We start from the raw sequence: 23111 nt of genomic DNA, 5'->3' as shown, positions 1-23111 counted from the left end.
GAGGCGCGGCCTGGTTCGCGTTTATCTTTTCCAGACAGCCTTTAGGCCAATCGGGTCTTTGCAAGGAGGCAGCCCCAATGCCCTTGCACAGAAGCTTGAGGGCAGGTCTCAAACTGCTGAGATTTAAGAATCGGCAATTCTGCTTTTCCCAAACGCTGCTGCAACTGTCCTGAGCGCGGCAACTCAAGTTTGTGGAATGAAGGGCCCCCGAAACCTTTACTGAAGTTGCGAAGTCTTCGTCCGTTGGCTCGAGGTTCAGCCAGGCTTCCCCTTAGAACTCCTTCCTGTCTCTTTTCCCCTGTCGGGATCTGATCTTTGCTGTCGCATCCACGAGTTTTGCCCTTTGCACAAAAAATATGTTTTCTTTGCGGATTTAATAAACAAACGTAACTATATCGCACGGGGTTCTGAGTCGTCCTGAAATCCATCCCGCTGTTGAAAACTGAAAAATGGGTGTAGTTTGCGCTCAGAAAGTGATGTTAGGGTCACGGCAATTTCCCGGGCCATTATTTATTTTTACTTTAAAGTCTTTAGGGAAGATTTGCTTATGTACTCTGAAACCTTCCAATGCGAGAATACCAGCAATCCCGTTCGCCTTCTACGCGGGAGGGGGGAAGGAGGTGGAGAACAATTACTGAGTGACGCTAATATGGGGAAACTGAAAAGAAATGTCGATTGTTTTTATTGTAATAGAAGGAGTGAGCAAACAGAAAAACCAACCCCGGGTGATCGGAAACAGGCAGACTGAGAATTAAAAGCTGGTTTCAGGCCGTAACAGGCCCCTCCCCTGCCTTCGGAAGGAGAAAGCGAACGATGAGCGCTTGCAGTCGGCGGGGCAGATCGCACCTCAGCGCGCGGGTCTGGCAGCTGTCCGACCCGCAGCGCTAGGAAGAATTTCAGAACTCTGGTCCACCTTCGCGGAGCCCGGCAGAGGCTCCTGAATAGCGAGGCTTGTCGATGAAAAGTCTGAGCTGTCGCCAGGCCACTTCGGGTGGCGCTCGGCATCTCTGCGGGGTTCCTGAAGCTTCTCCTTGGGATGGTGCACAATGGCAGGTCAGTGTGTGGACGCCTCCCGCATCCCTCCCCACAACTCGGTCCTGGTTAATGCCTTGTGGGCTGACTACCTCCTTAGCACTTAATGTTTGTTCCCTTTAGCCGTCACCCACCGTGGCCCCTCAGCTCCCTGCACAGATCCGCGCGGAAAGCAGATCAGGATGGACCCCTTCAAGGCCTTGGGCACCAGGCGTGCTTTTGGCTGCCCCTTGCTGCAGCAGTTGCTGAGAGGCACTGCAGCAGAGGAACCGATGTTGACCTTGTGAGGCAGGGCCTTAGCGGTGGGCCCAGGTCTAGAAAAGCCGGGTCTTTTTTTCTCTGCCTCACGGCAATCCTGTGTTCACCCTGGCAATGGCATTCCAGTGAGGGAACCAGAGCTCCTCAGATGGTTGGAAGAAATCACCGTTCTCTGAAAATCACTGCCTCGGAGCTATGCCTCTGGCTACCTCCAGCGCCTGGAAACTCCCCCAGTGGTCGAGAGGCGGCATCGTCATCTGTCCTTGTTGGGGATCGAGTCTGTTCCCAGTAGGAGTGCTATCTTCCTTACCAGCTGTGCTCATATCTTAACTACAACTGAAAACAGGAGGACTCTTCTCCCGCCACATACATACACTTTACCCTTCCACTGACCTGCACCCGCAACCTCACATGGGGCAGACTGGGGATCGAGACAGGTCTCTCCGTGTCCGGCACAACCTACAGCTCCCCGTACTGACCTCAGCAGCTCTCAGGTGCCTTCTGCCGGGCCTCTTGAGGGCGATCTTGGAAGAAGCTAGATTCCCGGTCTCCGCATCTCTCCTCGGATCCGGCTATAGCTGGGAGGGGCGCACCACAGGTGATGGCCCGTGACACTGGGACCGCTGACAGATTTATGGAGACTTTACAACATCTGGCCTGGGTCCGCGGGGGCAGGGCCGAGTCCAGCTGAGAAGAAGCACTGAGGGCTAAAGCTCCCCCACCTGTACGCCCAGGCCGGGTGGTTCTGGGACCCGCTTCCCGCCAGCGGGTGTACCCCGGGGTAAGATCAGTGCCAAGTGTGTGGATCCCACCCCCCCCCCCCCACCCGGTTAGCCTCCTCCTTCGCACTTTCTGGCCCGGCCAGCTTCCAGTCTCCCATTGAATAAATATTTACCCAGAGAAGGGGTTACCCCTCGGAGAAGGCCTCGACAGCGCCTGGGGAAAAGCTTTTGGCTTCTCCCTGGTTTTAACCAGCTGCAGGCCTTACTGGTTGTGTTTTGGTTTTGGTCTTAAATTTCCTTTTAATCGAAATTCTTCCGATCCCTGTGTGATCTCCTGCGTCCACAACGGGCGACCCCAGGTGACCCTTGCTATTTCTTGAGAAGTCCTGTATTCCCATTTTTTTCTCTCTTTCTCCTTTCCTTCTTCCTTCTTCCTCTCCTCCAGGACAGTTGTTCTGGCTCAGCGACTTGGCCCCTACACTCAGCGTGCGACTCCGGGCGCCAGTCCCCGAGGATTCGGCACCGGTCCTTTCAGCTGAAACCTTGTTGCCAGAGTCTGTCTCTGTGCCTCTGGCTCCTCAGAAAGTTGGCTTCCGCTTGCCTGGGGTGCTTAGTAGCCCACAGCGTCAAAGAAAAATTCTTTGAGCTATTTGAGCTGATAGCGCTTAGCACCCTTCACCGCGGAGGAGAGGTGGGCCTGCTGAGCTCGGCAAGGCTGGAACGCCCAGTGAGAAGTTGTCTAAGCGTGCCTAGGGAGTTCGCAGCAATTAAGGGTACATGCGCTCAGTTACAGCCAAGTCCAGCAGGTGGAAAGAGAGATGGCAGCGGACATGCTCATGAGCGAGGGAGATGCGTGGCTGCTGAAGGAGACGACGGAGGTCAAAAGGATGTTGTATGTTAGGACCACATAGCCTACGCGCGGACCATATGGATCTCTGGATCACTCCCAGCTGGTGGGGTTAGACCCTCAGCGGGGCACCGGGTCTTGCCAACCTGTAGGCTGAAGAACCCGGTAACCGCATAGCGGCCCCGGAGAGTGAGAAAACGCTCACTGGGTGAGCTGAAGTGAGGCAATGAATCAGTTTAGAGGTCGCCACTCATTGCCTGTATCCGTGGGGGGAGAGATTCCTGATCAAGTTGCCCAGCAAGTTCATTCCTTAGCGCAAGCCTTAGGCAAACCTTTAGAGCCTAGTTTATCTTCAGAGCCTAAGGTAAACTCGGCTCTGAAGTCACATTTAAAGTCTCAATTAATTTATACACTATCCCTAAGAAAGACCAATTCTAAAATCTTGGATTCCAGAGAGCCCTCCTTGTTGCAAAGCGCCAGGAGGTACCACATAACAGGTATTTGATTTCAGACTAGGTAAAATCGCTCTCAAGTCAAACTGGGAGAAGACCTTAAACATTTGAAACCAACCAACAAAAAATGGGATAAAATAAAAAATTTCTAGTTTTAAAACGTTTCACAAGATCCCGATTGTAAAAAAAATCAAAGTTGTCTAAATTCGTCTTTATCTTTCAAATCCTTCCAATCTAAGTAAATTCGAATTCCGAGTGCGTCTCCATCATAGAAGCGCCAGGATCTGGAGGTCAATGTTCATTCTGAGAAGCACAGTTGATCATTAGTTTTTCCTGTGTTCTTGTCATTTATTTGTTAGCCATCTGGGCCCAGGCAGCTTCCCTCTATGTAACCACACACATACCTCAGGACTGTAGGAGGATCATCCTAAATACTGTGTACACAAGAAGGAGCGTCGTGACCGTCAAGCAACAGTATCATTATTCTCATCCGAAATAGTACCAATTCATAGATTCATTTAAAACGTTCGCCTTATTATTTTGTTCACATTCTCCACAGTCTTTTTCTTCAAATATTAATAAATTTGGACTCCAAAAAGCATAGTGAACACTTTAGATTAGACAGTGAAGAAAGTAAAAATTCAAAAGTAGGCAGAACCTCAGGTCCTCTGAAAGCTAAACAGAAGTCGTCAAAATTACATACACGTGTAGTCTCCGTGTCTACCTTTTTGGATCTAAGACTGTCACATTTTAAAAAGACCCTTTTGCTATGGCTCACTTGTTTGGAGGACCCTGGCAAACTCTGACACCAAAAGCTCACTGTCCTGCACCATAACTGAGTACCGCGGAGGGTTGGCCTCTATCCGCTGAAGATCGCTGGCCTTTATGCGGAGCTCGCTATGCACTGGCTATCAGTCGACGTGGGGGTGTGCACTAGCTTTTGCTATGTGTAGTGAAGTTCTTCGTGCACAACAAGGTTGTGTGCCTGTGGTTACGTTTTCCGCACAGGCTAGGTCCCTGCCCGGAGCCCAACTTGACCATGGGCATTCCTGGATGAGTTCGGCACAGTAAGACGGCCGCAAGAGGGGCCTCCTTGGTCTTAGTACCTCTGGCTCGGCCTCCCAGCTACCCACTGGTCTCTCCGACCCACCTACCGGCATTCTTGCTACCTGGAGTGGTCTGAAATGAGGTAGAATCGGTGGCTAATAGAACTCCCCTCCTGACAGCCCCCAAAGGTTATTCTAAGACTCTCCCCATCCGTGTAAACCGTGTCGAACGCATCCCACCTAGAGTGTTAACTTCAATTCTGAGATGTCCAACGTTGCCCCCAAAGAGGTCTTCTTGGTTCCTATCCCTTCGAGTCATTCATATTCAGACCAAATGCTTTCATTTGCTTATTCAGCATTTTTAGCAGCCTAGCTTTGCTGTCTGCTTCTGCCGCCCCCGGGAAGATGTCAAATACCCATTTTCATTCTATTTAGTCACCCAGGTGCCGAGCCTACCCGAAAAAGACAGCGGAAGGAGTTTCCCGGACCGTGCTGTCACTCACCGAACCACACCAATCACCACGCAGCTTGCCCTCGGACCCTCCTCTTTGGGGGTGTGTCCCTAGTGAGTGATAGACGGAGCCGCCCGGCCCAGCTCAGCCCAGCCCACGTTGCTGCTTAGATTGAAATGCAGAACTCAAGCCTCTTTCATCAGGGCACAGACTTCCTTTTACTCCTTCCTTTTGCACTCTCGCCTCCTCCTCCCGGGGAGAAGCTGAGGTACCGGCAGTCCGGAGCAGCGACAGGCCGGGCCACTGAGGCCTTGAGAAAAGTTTTTTTCTGGGAGTGTGGAACTGGGGCCCGTTTGGTGTACTGTTCGGAGCAATGGGTGAGTGGCGGCGGGGGACGCTGTCAGAACCGAGAAGGGAGGGAGGGAGGGAGCGAGCGGGCGAGGGAGGGAGGGAGGGAGCTCGAGGGCGCGCGCCACTGAGCGCTCACGCTCTCCTTATTGACTTTGCTCGTGTTCCTACAAGTTGTAGGAACACGCTAAGGGTCAGCGGCGCACAGCAGTTCAATCTGAACGCTGGCTACTGGGTTTCTGTTGATGCCATTTTTTGATTTTAAGAGAAAGGAGCTGTGGCATTGGCGAGCTCTACAGCTCCAGTGGCAATCCAAGTTTTGTTTCACACGTGCACACACACTAACAAAACAGAAAAACCTTCCTGCTTCCCCTAGACTTTGCGCGGGTCTTCGGGCGCGGCGCTAGTGACGAGGTGGTGGTGGGGAGGAGCGGCCCAAGAACTTTAGGCTAGGAGGGGCACGTTCAGGCGTCAAGACGGATTTCCCCGCCTGCTTCGGAAACTTCAACACTCGGAGCGGCCCTGTGTCTCGCCACATTACTTGCCTGTAGCGGCCGCCCCCACGCAGGAATGAGAAAGGGGTCCAACCGACCCAAGTTGTTTTGGGCCGTTCGGCAATGTTCGGTGACTGTCCGGTTTTGGGACAGCACAAGTGGTTAGTCAGGGGCGGGTGCGTTATTCCTGCCTCCGGACACACACAGTCCGAGTGGCAGGCGGCTGTCCCAAGCTGCGGGTGCGCGTCCCCGCGCGCTGTGTGTTCCTTTTGCAGAGCCAGCTTTTGGGGAGGTGAACCAGCTGGGAGGAGTGTTCGTGAACGGAAGGCCGCTGCCCAACGCCATCCGGCTTCGTATTGTGGAACTGGCCCAACTGGGCATCCGACCGTGTGACATCAGCCGCCAGCTACGGGTCTCTCACGGCTGCGTCAGCAAGATCCTGGCGCGCTACAATGAGACCGGGTCGATTTTGCCAGGAGCCATCGGGGGCAGCAAGCCCCGGGTCACCACCCCCACCGTAGTGAAACACATCCGGACCTACAAGCAGAGGGACCCCGGCATCTTCGCCTGGGAGATCCGGGATCGCCTGCTGGCTGACGGCGTATGCGACAAGTACAACGTGCCCTCGGTGAGTTCCATCAGCCGCATTCTGCGCAACAAGATCGGCAACTTGACCCAACAGGGTCATTACGACTCATACAAGCAGCACCAGCCTGCGCCGCAACCTGCGCTTCCCTACAACCACATCTACTCATACCCCAGTCCTATCACGGCTGCTACCGCCAAGGTGCCCACGCCACCCGGGGTGCCCGCCATCCCCGGTTCGGTGGCCATGCCGCGCACCTGGCCCTCTTCGCACTCTGTCACCGACATCCTGGGCATCCGCTCCATCACCGACCAAGGTAAGGGTTCAGAGACCTAGCATGACGATGTGCAGAGCCTGACTCCGCACCCCCGCGGGGATGGCAGAGTACGCGGCCTCGGGCCGGTGTCTATCCCGCCACCTGAGGCTTTTTCCTTTGGAAACCTAAGGAGACTTCCCAGGGGGTGTCCTGATCTCATTAACTTGAAATTCATGCCCCTAGTTTCCTTGCCACACACAGTCTCCAGCCTCATCTCAAACTACCAGACCCATAACATCCCCCAGTCCCCAACACATGGTTCGCATTTTCCACCCTCCCCCGCCCCTCGCGCTGCCGCAGCCTCAGCGGGTTTGCTCGCTTGGTGAGTGCTGCCCGCGCCGACTTGGGGCGCAGCCCGGGAGGCCGGAGCCCATCTGGGGTTGTCCGCGGCAGATGCCGATACAGGCAACTTATTTGGGGGGATCAGATGTGACTGCTAGCAGTCTCATACGTTGTGGAAATTGTAGTATTCTTCTCGGATTCAGGCAATCAGGCCAAATTTGCTCAGGCAGGAAGTTCAAATGTCACCTAATTGGTTTCATTCTTATGCTTCACTTCATTTTCCTCGGAAACGGAGGTCCCGGTTACTACTAGTAACTTGCATGTAGTTGATTCCGGGTTCCCCTTTCCCTCCTCCTCCCTTTACATTAATAGAGACATCAGTACCACTGCATGTGACGCAGACAAAATTACATGCTCTCCTTTCTACTGTTCTCTCCTGAGCCTGCTGCTTTCCTATAGGGTCCCCGATTCCCCGGGCAAACAAGTGGACATGTATCTAGTTCTTGCACGGTTTCAGCGGTGCCACACCACTGTTTCTTTCCTTTCTCACCCCTGACCTTGCCGAGTCCTGAGGTCTTTTCTGCGTGGTCAGAACGATTCCTGGAGCCCTCCTGCCCAGTCTGGCTTCCGCAGGAGACCTGTGTTTGTTTTCTTTTACTGCGCTGTTAAAAAATAAATAAAAAGGCGTTAACTTCTTTCTTGGTAGGGAGAAAAGAAAGTCAAAATGCGGTCGACACAGAATTTAAATAATGCAGAGATAGCCTACCTTCTTAATTTCTCAGCATAAAGTTTAAAAAGTGCAGAGGAAAAAAATTAAATAGGAAAGGGGGAAATAGTTCTTTTTAATTATTTCCTGCCTTTTGCAGTTTCCACCACATTGGCACAATTACCTTTTTAAGTAATTAAAGCAGGGCCCTGATTTCTCATCTTCTTGCTTTCTGACCATGAATTTACAAGAGCCCAGTTTTGTCTTATTTGGAGCTAGTTGGGGCTTTAGTTGGAGAGAGTTTGCCCTTGATTTATAGGATAAACTGACCTCACTGACATCTAAAGGAAGCCCCTGTTCATGGGAAAGTGTGAGATCAGCAGAAATGGGGGCTCACAGGGGGATCTCAATTTCTTAAGATAACTTCAGGCTTGTGCCCACCGACTGCCTTTTGTCTGGAAAGGCAAAGAATTCAGGCAGTTCTGGACCAAAAGAGTCTCCTGGTGCAAAAAATAGGAATACAATCTATTTCTTTGGAAGGGGGAGACATAGTGAAAAAAGGCTGATGGAGTTGAAAAGAAAACTTTTCTTCTCTAGGGATTCTACAATCAGACCAAATGTCAACTAGGAAAGTACTGGATTGTGGAGAAGCACAAGTTTTCATTGTTGTTGATTGTGGATATCAGCTCTAAGCAACCTGGTTTCTGACAAATCTGTAAATACAGAATAATAATTTCTACAAAATGATCACCCCTTCAAAACACGGTTTTGGATGGAAGTGTTTAAAATTAAGTAATGGTGCCTTTGTCAGACCTCACTCTTCAATCCATAACTCCAAAATAGGAAAGAGAAAGACATCGCCTGTGGACCAAATATCTCCTTTAAAATTGTATTTGATCACTTAAAAATACCAATAATTCAATACGAACGACCATAGATATTGTGGTAATCCCTTATACTATATCATTTTCTTTGCATCTCCATCAAGAAAAGAGAGAGTAACTGATGGCTTTACTCCTTTTCTTAACACTTATTCTACTTTCATTTTTATTTCATTTTTCTCTTATACTTAAAAAAAAAACTCTATAGTTCTGCCACTGGCACTCGTGGTATTTACAGTGTCATTGAAATAATTTATTTTTTGAGTTATATGCACATAACCTCATATATTTAATGTGTACAGAGAGCACAGAAGAGTAGTCCCTTGCTCAAACAAGTTGGAAATCTGTGCATTTTGCATGTGTATTGTGGGCATCATTGAGGTATGTGTTTGCAAAGGACTTTGCAGCTAGGTCTTTTGCCCTATTTGTTGACATAAGTACTAGATCTCCACAATGCAGTGATCACTTTTCTGGATGTTTCTGAGCACCAATACAGGCACCCTCCGGTCAGGGCACTCCTCTCTTCCTTTTTAACCTGCCACAGTCTTAGATCTTTGCCATCTCCCTCCAGTTCACCCTGGGTTAAAGAAAGGGGTATTCAATCTCCCAGGTTCTTTCTGTGAGATTTGGAAAATTCTCAAGTTTCTTCCACTCTTTTCCTTGGGGGACCAAGGAGAGGAGGAGGGAAATCAAGGGCTGGTTGAAACAAAACAAAACAAAACAAAAACCACACCAAACTATCTTCATACAGGCATGGGTGGAACAACTCTGAGAGGCCTACCCTTAGGCGAATAAAACTTCACTAGGTTCTGGGCTGGAAGCGGTGGAGGCCGAAGCTCCGTACAGGGACCCGCAGGGCCACCTCTTCCCGCCCCCACCCTGAGATTGTAGCCCCGGAGCTCTCAGGTCGCTAGGTTCGGGTCACGTCTCGGGAGGGGGGAGAGCGGGCTAGGCCATCAGCCTGACATCTTCTCCTCCTTCCCAGGAGTGAGCGACAGCTCCCCCTACCACAGCCCCAAGGTGGAGGAGTGGAGCAGCCTGGGCCGCAACAACTTCCCTGCTGCCGCTCCGCACGCGGTGAACGGGCTGGAGAAAGGAGCCTTGGAGCAGGAAGTCAAGTATGGTCAGGTGAGGAGGCGAGGGCTTGGCCAGGTGGGCCGCGTGGCGGAGGGGGGTTTGGGAGATGGAGGACCCAGGTCCTTTTCTGAGCCTCGACCGAGAGAAACCCAGGCTGACGACCCGCTGCTGCCACTAGCCGGATTCCCAGTAGACTGAGGCAGGACAGAGGCTCGAGCCTCGGAGGGCAGAGTTGAGGCCACGACCCACACGCCAGAGGCCAGGAGCGCTCGCCAGGGCGTGCGGCTCCCCAAGGCGCGGCTCTGGGAAACGACTTCAGGCCTGTTTGACCTTGGGCCTGAAGCCCTTCCGTTATTCGCAAGGGGGCTAGAGTTAACCAAAGAAGGAGCTTCCGAAACGACGGGCCTCGCAGCCTTGGGTTCTCAGAGCAGTGCCCGCGCTGGCGGCCTCCGCGCCAGGGGCGCAAGAGGAGGTCGCACGGCCCTGCGGGACGCCAGCTGCGGGCCCTCGCGCTCAGACCGCTCCCCTATGGAGGTTCAGAGATAAACCAAAGTGTTTTGTCTTGGGATAATAGAAAGAGGGGCAACCAGATAAACGTAATAAAGCTACCATTTCCCGATTAAAGGTCACATCGTAATCTCCCAGGGGAGGTTAGTGAGAAAACCTCAAATTATACGGACTGGCTTTGGACCATTTAATTTTTCTTTCCCTCCGTCCCCCCCACCCCCCCCACTACTCTCCAAAAGAAAATTTAAAACACTCGTGTTCCCCCGCCCAGGGGATGGGGGAAGTTAAGTAATCATCATGACGAAAATCCAAAAGTCTAAGTTCATCACTAAGATAGTCAAGAGTTCAAAACTCTCAAAAACCGGACTTCAAGGCAGTGTAAGATTTCCTTGAGCAGACCTCCGCAGGTATGCAAATTTCTAAATCCCAAAATCCAATTTCAAAGCCTCAAAATACTTAGGTTTTTGATTATATCGAAGCCTTACAATGTTTAATGCTTTCTTATAGGTAAAATCAGTTTTTAAAATTAAGTGGGATTTATTAGTCTTATTCATGGCGGGGGGCCCGGGGTGTGTGACCTTGTCATTATTTTCTCTAACAAAGCTCATTTCCACTTCCTCAATCCTCCCTGATTTCGTTCAATCGGAGTCAGAATGTGTATTAGTTGCCCCATGATAAATATCACACAGAAAATAGCAGGAGAGTCTCTTTTCTTACTCTCTTTCCGCTGCAATGAATGCCAGTGGGATATTATAAGCAAGTTTTTCATTTTCTTTTGCAAAGTGGCCCCAATTTATTTCACCATTCATCAAAGAGCAATATGTACAATGGTTGGAAACTCTGATCTGTCATCACCAATTCTTAAGCAGGAATTATTTAATTTTTTAGAGCCCTCATTTCTTCATCTTTAAAAGCAGGAAATAATAGTCTCAACCTCAAAAGATGTTATGAGAATTCAGTGAGATAATACAACCATATAGCATATAGTAAGCACTCAGTAAATATTACCTGGGGTTATATATGGTAGAGACTGACCTTGAAAAATCAGCAACATTTAAAATAATACACTTTGTTTAGAGAGCCCACAGTAAACAAAAAAGTCAAGGTATTTTGTTACAAACACTAAAAAGAGTGTATACAAAGCACTGAGTATAGTAGCAAGCCTTTAATAGATACTCAGTGCTTTTTATTAGTTCATCATTTCTTGGAATAACATTGTGGCGTATAGAGTTTAAAAAGTTTCTAATTCTCATGTGTAGTTAATGAACCCAGTTCATGTATAAAGTAGTCTTATAATCCAAAAGGTTTATAGTTATTTTCATTTTTACTCCTTTAAGTATATAGCATTGAAGAAATGGTTAATTTATGATAAATTTCAAAACCAGTCAATTTAAAAAAATTTAAACATGGTTTCAAATAATTCGCTCTGTGTATTCTGAACACTAAAAATAGATTACCTTTTATACAAATTTTAGATCACTAAATTATTAGTTTTATAAAAAGCAAGTAATTTAAAGCAGTAGTCAAATATCACTCTAAATATTTAAGAGAACAAGCTTTATTTTATTTTTTACAGAATAAAAATGATTTTAATCAAACTAATATTTGATAAGTTCTTAATTGCAAAATGCTTGTCTTCTGCTTTGTCATGCAGGTAGATAATTCAAATGATGCAGAATTTGAGAAGGTGAAAAATTTCTAAGCATAATGTAAATCAGTTGCTGGTCTATTATGATTATTAAAATAGTACTTAATACTGAATATAGGCTAAATAGGCATATAAGCTTATGTTGTATCAATTTTTGATCAGTTTTGGACTTTACCTTCATTGAGGGTAAAATGATATATTAACATTTGATCATAAAAATGCAAAGTGTGTAGCATACATGTGTGTGCATTTCTCTTACTAGTATTCAAAAGGCAGCTTTATTTTAGAAATTATCTTTCAAAATGTTATTATATTCCAACCAAAATGTGAACTCAGGCAGCATTTCCTCCTCTGTATATATAACTATCAAAACTCAAAAATGTTTTTGACAAAAGCTGAAAATTTTTGCCCCAAATAATTTCAGAATATATATGGTTGCTGTTAAATAATGCAATATTATGTTATACAGTTTCATTTTAGTGTATAAAGGAGGAAATCGAGAATTCAGAATCAGGGCTTAGAGCATATTTTCTCAGAAGACACCTGTGAAATTACCAAAGGGCTGAACTAGCAACTAATTATGGATCCTATTGATTACTGTAATCTAGAGTTTTTATTTTCAAGTTAAATGGAAAGATAAGAAGAGGACAATTATTAGAACTGTACAGCTTATACATATGTATTAGTTAGAATATTAAAATTTGTCTTACACATTAACACCACACCATAGTTGACATACTTATTATTCAGAAGATTTTATTGAATATCTCTGAAGATAGAATATTTCCTTATTTTAGCTTTTCCATTTCCATTTAATATTGAGCTACAAATTTTAATCTCATCTAATTCTGAATGGCAACAATGTTTCCTGATTCCTAATGACTGGTTCTGTTCTGTTGAAAGCATAAAACTGATATTGAATGTAATCAAATGGCAAAGGAACATTCAATAGACAAACAAGGGTTGGAATACATCTCTCCTTTTATGTGCAACTTAGCAAATTAATGCCTTGTTTTATTCAAACAGTTTAGAAGTAAGTATGTGATTCTTTTCTACAAATGCATATACTTTCTCTGAAAAAAAATTATTGCTTACCTGATACTCTAAAGTAATTTGAATGGTAGATTTACAAGTTTTTGGTATCTTCATTTTGGGGTTGAATATGTTAACTCTAACTTTGATATAGTACTAATTACAAATTGAGATATCAGAAATAGAGAATAGTCTAAAATACTTGAATTTCTAGAAGTTCAGAATTAAATATGTTGTGAAAACAGTTGAATTCAAAGACATGATCTGAAATGCTTATAAAGCATTCACTTGTACACTGTCTTTGAATTGAAGATAGTATTCAGAATCCTGAATGTAATTTTCTAGCACATTATTTTAGGAACTAGCTGTCCTTGGGAACATATAGTTCTCGTTAAGATAGAAATGAAGTCACACTAAATTTCCTTCATATAAAATAAAATTAACTTTTGTTAAACAATTTATAATTTTATTCAGAATGAAATCTTAAGCAAATATCAATAGTGTTTGAAATTCATTATATTATATGTTATGAAAGACATTCTTTGACCTGGCTAACTTTTGAATAGTATTTTTTAAATTAATAATGATATACCAGTAAAACATGTCACATAAAATAACCGGAAAGGGTAATTAAGAAATTGTAAGCTTATTTAAAATAACTAGGAGAGTGTTCTCAATGTGCTTACCACAGGAAATGATAAATGCTTGAGGCAGTGGATATGCTAAAAAACCATGATTTGATTATTATACAGTGTATACATGTACCAAAATATCAACAGTGCACCCCACCAATATGTACAATTATTATGTGTCAACAAAACACAAAATGAATTTTTTAAAAATAAAACATTTAAAGCTACATCAATTTTAATAACATTTCAGAAAAATTAGAAATAAAGTTGGAAATAGTTTTTAAGTACTGTGTAGCAGCTTCCCATTACCTAGAGACATTTCTATCAGCAGTGTGATAACTAAACATAATTAAGATCCTTGCAGGTGAATGTGAAAACCATATTTATAACCGTCATTTCATTTTATCAGATTTGTTTTAATAGGTCATTACATAATGAATTAAGAAGGGAAGAACAATAGTCAGGAAAATGATTTCAACAAAAAAAGAATCTTGTTTATTTTCAGATATGAAATTTTTCTTGCTTATGATATCAAGATTGAAATTCTAGGTGAAGTACAGCTTCATTTGTGGCTAAATATACTTTAACATAAAGCCAAGATAAACACATTTTATGAGAAGGAGAGGACCAGGTAGAGCTGATAAGTAGATGATAGATTGGGGTAGAGGATCTGGCACTGTTATTTACATTTTCTTCAAGAGAGAATAAGTTGAGCAGACAATTAAACCAAATTTGAAAAATAAACTATAAGCTCTAATTGCTAGTTATATAATAGATTCCCCCCATGGTCACAAATGTTTGGGTACTACCGCATTTCAATTTTTTTGGAGGGAGGAGAGGAATAAATGGAATAATAATAAATCCAATAATGAAATATCTAGTTTAGAAATTTTGTTTACTTTTTCAACAGCCTTATTCATTTTGTTCAAACTATAATGCCAGCGGACAAAGGGTAGGTAGCTTTTTGTTTTGTCATTAAAGTATCACATCTTTTGCTTTCACAAGCCTGTAGTAACTTAAGTTTAGGAAATGTCTATGATGTGTCCTATTTTATGGGGATACAAGATAATTAAGTCAAGTCCCTGTCTTTGAGATACTATTTTTTTCTGTGGTGTTGGGAATTGAACCCAGGGCCTAGGCATATGAAGCAGGCACTCTTCCAACTGAGCTATATCCCCAGCCCAAGTTCCTGTCTTTGAACACTTTCTATCTAGCCCTCTGCTGACACAACTTTTCAACATATTCATATTGTTTTAGACTGTTTTCCTTATGTTCATGGGATGAAAGTTGTCTTTTCCTAAAAATACTCCACAAATAAAATAACTTATTTTTTCCAAGGTATGCATTTTGGTCCATTTGTCTTTGTATTAGTAAATCTCATTTTCAAAATAAGGCAGAAGATTATTTGCTATAGAGAGGGCCGTTGCATAGTCCTTCAGAGCAAAGAAATCTCAAGGTTTCCACATAAGATCTGCATGAAAAAGGAGTTGATGTCTTATTTATTAAATATTTAGGTAAAGTCATTTTAAAAAACGAGATTTCCATTACATGCCCATTGCTGAGGTTCCATTTGGAAAATTTGTTTACTCTTCCCTAGGGATTCCATATGTTGGTTGATTTATAAATCATATTTACAATCCAATTAAATAGTGTAATTTAGCATGTTTGCTCCCACTATATTTATGGTGTACATTTGGTAGTCTACTCAGCTAGCTAGCTTTTCAGATTAATTATATGCCCTTCAATGAAAACATTAAACAGATTTGGGGAGTTTAAGTCACGTACTCTTTTACTGGAAAGAATAAACAAACATCAATGCTACCTGCAGTTGCTTTCCTTTGCGGTAGAAAATTTCACTCATTCAGTGATTGCTTCATAAATAACAATTACTTTACCCAGTACAGATTTATATCTTTTACTAATGTCATGTTTCAAAATTAATAGTGAGAAAATTGATGTGTTTATTGAGTCACTAGAATGAATGAATAATGAAGGTGGCAGGAGGCAGGTACATTTTAAAGTCACTTTGTTCTCTTTTGCTTACTCTTTTTTTCCCTAAATTTCTAAATCTGAACTTCAAAAGTAAAATGAAAAGTTACTCCCCCAACCTAAGTCATTATCTAAACCAAGGAAAAACTGAGGTTATTATTGTTATACTACTGCTTTTATACTAAAGTTAAAGATTTTTTTTAAAGCAAACACTCTAACTTTATTCAAGAAAAAAATCACCTCTCTCTGAGCTTCTCTTTCTACTCTTTCTGTAATTCAGAGGGGATTCCATCAATAAAGTGACACAAAATAAAGACTGTAGATTTTAGATAACTTTGAAATGTTTAATACTAGTACAAATAATAGCATAAAGAAAGTTTGATATGTTAAGTATGAGAAATTGGACATATAGACATAAAATAGTGGGGTTTTTTTATGCTTGATAAATGAATATAGTCATGGAGTGAGTAAATAAGGTATGTGAAGATAAGGCCTAAATCTGATGTTTTGCTTTCCCTAAGTTCCAGGAGCATTATCTAAGATGAAAGTCAAATTCTGCATGGTTTATATTCCAGGGTCAGTGTCTCTGGGCAAAAAGAAGTGGGTCCATAAGTTGAAGAGCAATAGTTCCAAGGACATGGGTATAAGGAGAAAAAAGGGAAGGTGACAAAGTAAGAATTTCAGAGAACTAAAAATTTTGGGTGATAGATTAAAAAATACAAAGAAAAAAGAATGAATAGGAAAAATTTAACTGTGATGTAAATTAGAACAACAGATATTTTCTGCTAGAAAGAACATTATTTTTATGTATATTAAATCTTTTAACAATTTGTATTTGTAAAATGTTGAGTAAAGATTTTTATTATTTTGTATTAATTTTAACATTCTTTTCTTTTTCTGTACTGGGGATGGAATCCAGTGCCTTGTACATGCTAAGCATGTTTTCTACCACTGACCTGTATTCCCAGGCCTGAGCATTCTTTTTTGACTTTTCTCGGTGCACACTGGCATCAATAGTTTTAAAAACTAATTATTTCTGGTAGGAGGTCAAGTATCAATGTGAACATCTTTCCATAACTGTATTGGAATGATCCCATTCTAACCTTAAATTTCTTTTAGATCATTGTGGAAACCTTGAATCAAAGTGATCAAAACTATAATCTCTATGCAATGCTAGATTTTTTCTTTGCAATTTGATAGCTATCTTGATATTCATTTTCTGAGAACCTTAACATGAGATAAAATTAGTCATTTGAGATGTAATTAGTCATTCTCAAAATGGAGAAAAAAGGATTTTTCTTTAAAGAAGGAAAAAATGAAAATCTAACAATGAGAATTCTAGAGGGTTCTAGAAGGAAAAAGAATCTTTTACTAAATGTTATCTCAGAGGGTCTAGTTTGAAATTAATTGCATCTATCTTCTAATTATCCAGGAAAAAACCAGCACGATATACTATAGAAGACCCTGCATCAGACAGTGATGATAGATTTTTTTAATACATGGCCATGAACTAGCTATTTGGCCTGGAGTAAATGGATAAATCCTTCCATCTACATTCACATATGTAAAAAGAGGATAAGAATTTCTTTTTTTCCAATGGTGATATACAATCATTTCTTTGTTGATGCTGTGTTTTTTTGTTTGTTTGTTTGTTTTTATTGTTGTTGAACATAGCATCTTTCTTGGGATCCCATGAAATATATTTTAATTTCCATTGGACATTGTATCATATTCATACTATGTTATCTTGTGATTGTGATAAACCCAACAGTTTACAATTCATTAATCCTCATCGTCTGGGTCCTCTCTGACACATCCAGCGTAGAGGAGGAAAGGGTTAATTGCCGGAGGAGGATGTTGGTGGTTTTGCTATCTATTACCCAAAAAACTCATCTACTCAATAAACACACAAGAGCCAATACTCTTTTTATAAGAGGGGGTGTGACAGGTCTGGCCATACCAACTCTGGCCTCTTTATAACAATCGAGTGGCCCCATAATATGCAGGTAGAAGGAGGCAAGGACGGGGAGGAGCTTCTTCTGTGATGGACAAGTTAGGGTGGAGGTAGGGGAGCCATCCTCTTAGGGGGAAAATTCCAGAAGGAGACAGGGAACTGCTCCGACCCAGTGCCACATACTTCTGGGTAGTTCCTAGAAGCCAGGCCTCTGTGTCACCATGGCTCAACCTAGTCTGATTCTGCTAAATAAAGATGGCTTCCCACACTTCATAATTCTGTAAAATATGTTGGATATTTCTTGGTGTCTAAGACATAGTAGATATTCAAGAAACTTTAATTTCCATTCTTCTCAATTTTTCAAAGAACAAACATTGACAAAGAGAAGAATACCAAGGTGTATGTTCTTACAAACCAAAGACACAAGGTTAATCTAATTTTTTATTTTGTCAGAAATTCATGAGGAATGCTAAACTACATCAACATATATATTCGAACACACACACTTTCATTGCAAATATACTTTTTGAGACTCTACCATTTTATTCTCATAGGAGTGGAAATGAAAATAACAGCCAACTAAATTATAAAACAATTTCCAGGGCAAGTGTTGAAACCAAATGGTAGAGCTCATGCTTAGCATGTGCAATGCCTTTGGTTCAAACCCCAGTGCCAGAAAAAAAAAAAAAAAAAAAAGGAAAAGATGAAGAATACAATTTGTGTTTTCTGCATTGTAATTGAATTGAATAAAATATCTAAGATATGTCTGATTTACTTAACTGTAAGAATTAAATTGAGTTTTTAGTAAAATTCTCATATAATTCTCATGTATTATATTTTCACTAGGAAATATGTTAATGTGTCATCCCATTCATGTCACTCAGGAAACAGGATTTATTATTTATCTCTAAACAGTGTAGAAATAGAGGAGAAAAAAATAAGCCACTTGAAGTGCTGAGTGTACATGCCAGAAGCAGGATTAGAAATCAGGGTGTTTTTGGTGTTGTTAATAGTAACGATACCAACAATAATTTATTGGGTGCCAAGAGAACGCTGGTTTCTAGGCAGGCTTGCCTGCCAGGGCTGTTGCGTTTTGTTTGAAAACAAAGGTTTTTTTTTTTTTGCAAACAAAGATCTAAATTTCAAGAGATTTATCCATCTGGGTTTTAAAAACTCATACTATAAAGCCCAAAAACTTTTCCATCAAAATTTCCAATTTTAAAGCCATGCATATGCAGTTAATTTGTATTCAGATAGACAATTTCCTTTCTGATAAAATTTTTGAAAAAATATCCCAATCTTCATTTTAAAAAATAAACTCAAAACTCTTATAAGACAAAATGTGATTTTACTTGTCCTTTGTCCAACCAGCATTCTCAACATGATGTCTTAAAATATGGCCCATATTTTATTTAGTGTCTTGCTCATTTTGTATTTCTAATGTGACAGTCCATACTCTGTGCCCTTCTTTACTGAAAATGAAAGCTATACCAACCAGACCCATCACAAATGCCTCAACAAAAAAGCCAAACAAAACCCAAGCATTGGGAGAGTTAACAAAGGCAATGTGGACAGCTCAACAAATTCTAAGAGTATTTAATCACTATTAATTCTTTCCTTGCCCTGCCTCTCCTTCCTTCATTTCCAAATCGCAAAAGCAAATACTGTGAACTTTCTGGTTGTAGCTTCCTCAAAACTTTTGTAGAAAGAATAATATCTTGCTTTTCAGCCACATTTGTTTAAGTAGCAAAACTTTGAATGCCTTTAAAACATAATTCAGATCAGATCTAAAAAAAAGAAAACAAGGACTCAGAAAATAGTCATAATATTGTTAGCTTGCTCAGGCTTTGTATTTTGCTTCTAAGAACCTGTGAAATGTGGACTACAGAAATGTGATTATTTTTCATCTCCTCTTTTTCTTTTAGGCACCAAATGGTCTCCCAGCTGTGAGCAGTTTTGTGTCAGCATCCAGCATGGCTCCTTACCCCACCCCAGCCCAAGTGTCACCTTACATGACCTACAGCGCAGCTCCTTCTGGTTATGTTGCTGGACATGGGTGGCAACATGCGGGCGGCACCCCACTGTCCCCCCACAACTGTGACATTCCCGCATCGCTGGCCTTCAAGGGAATGCAGGCAGCCAGAGAAGGTAGTCATTCTGTCACCGCTTCTGCACTCTGATGGGAAATCAGTCTCCAGCAGCTGCTCTCGGGTCTCCCCTTCTCAGCACAACCTCCCCCTCTTCCCAGGTTTCACATCCCAACCCTCCTGCCCTCTGCCTCGAGAGCTGGCTTTATAGACTCGCATCCTTTGTGCTGATGACACTTAAATATTTCTTGCCATAACCTCTTTTGCAGAAAAACCTGTCATGACTTTAGGATTTAAAAACAAAAGCAATGTTAAGAATTGAATGAGACATTTGTGTTGCCCACACACTGTTTTAACGTAGTGAAGAAATCTACACCCCTCAAAGGGCTTAAGGAACTTTTAAACTAGTCTTTGGTAAAACCACACATGTATATTTATTCTAAATCAACCTGAACTTTTGAAACGTGCAATTGTTGAGATTTTGCAAAATCAATAAAGGAAAACACATGTAGAAAAAAAAGTTATGCTACACCCTCTAATCAAATAAGGTGACCAAGTAAGCCTTAATTTACCATTAGGAAACCAATCAATAATTGACTTGTTTGAGTGATCCTTTGTTTATTTTTAAGAGATAATCTATTTTGTTGAAAAACATGTTGAAAAGCAATTTCTGAATTTAGCTCCTGGTGTTTTGACTTGGTTCCAAATACAGTAATGTTTATATTTTCTATTAGTTTGTAAATATGGACTCTGGATGGTGCATTTGTGTCTTCATTCCATAGGATATCCCCCTCTCCCCAACCCCACCTTCTATTTTTTTTCTTTCTTTTTTACAAAGGTGACTTTCTGGCAACATCTTTGTCTCTGTTTGGTGGTGGGCTTCTCGGGCTCCTGGACCTGGACTTGCCCCCAAATTTTGTGTGTGCAGTGAAGGCTTCAGCATCATGAAGGACACTTTTTTTCTACAGCAGAGGACTCAAAAAACAGATAAAACAAGCTAGTCTCCCATTTTATATTCTAGTCAAACAACACACATGCCAAGCATATAAAGACAAGAGGGTGGAAAATATCTGAATAAGAAGGCTCTAAAGGAAGTCACTCAGAAACAAGTTTAATGTGAAATGTTTTGCAAAGACACTTAAAATGAACTTTATGCTAAGAAAACCACTGTGAAACTAAATTGTACTGTTATTGTTGGCTTACCTGTGTGTTCAGCAATCGCAGCCCAAAATTATGTTGTAACTTAAAGAAAATGAAAAATTCTGCTCTAATGAATGTAACAATGGCTTGCTGTGAAGTTTACATTGTTGTACAGAACATGTTTCACATGTACGTAAATTGGTGGTGGTATTAGAAATACAAATGCTATTTAATTTTAATGAATTCCCTTTATTCATTTCTGGAATTACAGGATGCAGATAAACTGATAAATCTTACTAGACCAATTTATTTTTCACTTTAATGTTAATAATAGAGCTGTGGGATATTTGTGTGTGTGAGCATGTGATTATGTGTTGTATTTTAAAATAATTGATTTTCTTTGGTAAAATCCTACAGTTCTTATACCTTCTGTTTAGGAAATTCTTCCTGCTTGGCAATATAGGCCTTAAAATACATTTTTAGAACATTGGTACAATTCATCTATTGGAAAATTAATATATTATGGGCTTTTTTGGTATTAATTCTGTGCAATAACTAAAAGGGCACCTCACTAGATATGAATGTTAAAGATGCATTCATTGATTGATTTTGATTTCTTCATATCTGTGCTGTGCACAGCCAACATGGCAATCCAGTTCTGCCACATAGGTTTCATGGCTTCATTTAAAACTCAGATGGCTAGATCAATTAGTTTGCAAATCACTAGGTTGTAAACAGCAGATTTCTGACATACAAGTAATGTTCTAGGAGCTGCTTTTTTGCAAGCAGCAGATAACTTATAGAGAGCTTTGACTGCATTTATTTCTAAAGCAACTGAAGTTCAGTACTACAAACAGAGGATTACCACTTCAGGAGAAGAATAAGCAGAAAGAGCAGATGAACTCTCAGGGCCATAGTCTTCCTTTGATCTTGTAAAACTCCAATTGACATCTGGAGTTCCTAGTCTGGTGAGAAAATAGACTATAAACTGAATGGAACAAAAATCCAATCTAATATTTTGGTGGAGACTTTAAAACCATACCATACACGGCTTTACCTGATGTCCAGAAAAACTGACCAAAAAATGCAGAATTATTCTTTATGAAATGTTTTTAGGTGGCTAATGAGGATCTTTAAAAAACACCAAATGTCATATGGAAACAAAACTAAATGTTATTTTCTTTATCTAAATTAGGAAATCTTTTGTTATTGTTATTTATGATTTTTCTGGGTCCTTTATTTTTAAAAATCTAATATTGCTGATACCAAAGTTTTCATTTATCTTCCTTGGTCTTTTTGTTTTTGTTGGTTTTTTTTTTTTTTTTTTTTTTTTTTGGCAACAGTAAATTCTATTGGAGAAATTTGAAAAAGACAATAGAAAGTCCAAATACAATTTGCTATTCAAAGCAAATTATGATTTGAAGCCACTTTAAAAACTATGAGACAGAAAATGAAATGGGATATAGGGTTGGGACTGTCTGATTTTTAAACACTATTGTTATTGGTCAATGTTAACAACATTTTATCTGTTTCTTAGAGGGTGAAGGGTTGTTTTTTAATTTGCAAATGCACTCTTCAGAAATCCTTTTCTGTTTCATTCACATGGTAGGTTTAAACATTCAATTTCATGGCCTATGTACATGTAGTACTCTCTCACAGGATGCAAGACTATTACCTGCAAGGATAGAATGCAGTTGGACAACATAGGCACATTCTTGTTTCTCTTGGTTTTCTGTTTTTAATGACACACTTATTGAATATTGGACTGAAATATAAATAAAAAAACACGTTGGAAAGGATGTATAACAGAAGGCTGTTTATGTATATACAGTATGTTAAAAAGCCTTTTATTTTTATACTTCAAATGCTCTAAATTAATAAAAACTAATAATTATTATGTTATCTTTACTTTTTATTTTTAGAACACTTTGGTAGGAGAGTTCCATAGTAGAAATATCCTATAGTAGTAGTTCAGAACAGGTTTCTTCTACAACATTCAGATATTTTTGTTGACTTGCTACTGAAGTAGCATCATTTCAGGATGCAGATACAAAATCAACTTTGGTTATATCAAGACCAAAGAGCTATTTTTTAGAGTGCATGGTGCATGTTTGTACAAGAATGCTTGGAAATGCTAAGAATGTACTTATATTTTGAAGTATTTTTTTTTTCATACAAATTTTAGTATTGTAGACAGTAGATGTCACAGCTGAAGCTCTCACTTAAAACTAACAACCTGGAAATGAGGTTTTACTCTACACTTTTTTTTTTCCTGTGCTGAGGATAGAATCCAGGGTCTGGTACATGGGTACATGCTAAGCAAGTCCTCTATCACTGAGTCATACACCCATTCTCTATGTTTTGTTTTTTTTTTTTTTCCCTTTCCCCAGTACTTCGTATTGAACCCAGGGTTGCTCGACCACTGAGCTACATCCCCAATTCTTTTTGTTTTTTATCTTGAGACAGGGTCTCCCTCAGTTGCTGAGGCAAACCACAAACTTGGGATCCTCCTGCCTCAACCTTCCAAGTCACTGGGATTACAGGTGTATGCCACAGCCTCCTGCTCTACATTCTTAAGAATAACATAGGTGGGAGTTCTGTATGAGGTATTTGGATACAATTA

At 41.4% G+C, this 23111-nt stretch overlaps 1 protein-coding gene across 2 annotated transcripts; it reads left to right on the top strand.

Moving 5' to 3' along the window:
* Nucleotides 1-4911: 4911 nt before the first annotated feature.
* Nucleotides 4912-20727, top strand: PAX9 (paired box 9). 2 transcript variants are annotated; one of them, XM_079120287.1, is made up of 5 exons: nucleotides 4912-5186; nucleotides 5927-6553; nucleotides 9408-9550; nucleotides 19187-19409; nucleotides 20187-20727. In XM_079120287.1, the coding sequence occupies exons 1-5, from the start codon at nucleotides 5183-5185 to the stop codon at nucleotides 20294-20296; spliced, it is 1107 nt and encodes a 368-aa protein (XP_078976413.1). In that variant the 5' UTR covers nucleotides 4912-5182; the 3' UTR covers nucleotides 20297-20727. The 2 variants fall into 2 exon arrangements, with proteins under 2 accessions (XP_078976413.1, XP_078976414.1); XM_079120288.1 differs by having other exon boundaries at nucleotides 19187-20318.
* The last annotated feature ends 2384 nt before the right edge of the window (nucleotides 20728-23111 follow it).

This window comes from Sciurus vulgaris, assembly GCF_902686455.1.
Source record: "Sciurus vulgaris genome assembly, chromosome: 2".
Taxonomy (NCBI): Eukaryota; Metazoa; Chordata; class Mammalia; order Rodentia; family Sciuridae; genus Sciurus; species Sciurus vulgaris.
Note: the sequence above shows the minus strand (reverse complement) of the source record. Positions and strands in the feature narration are given on the sequence as shown.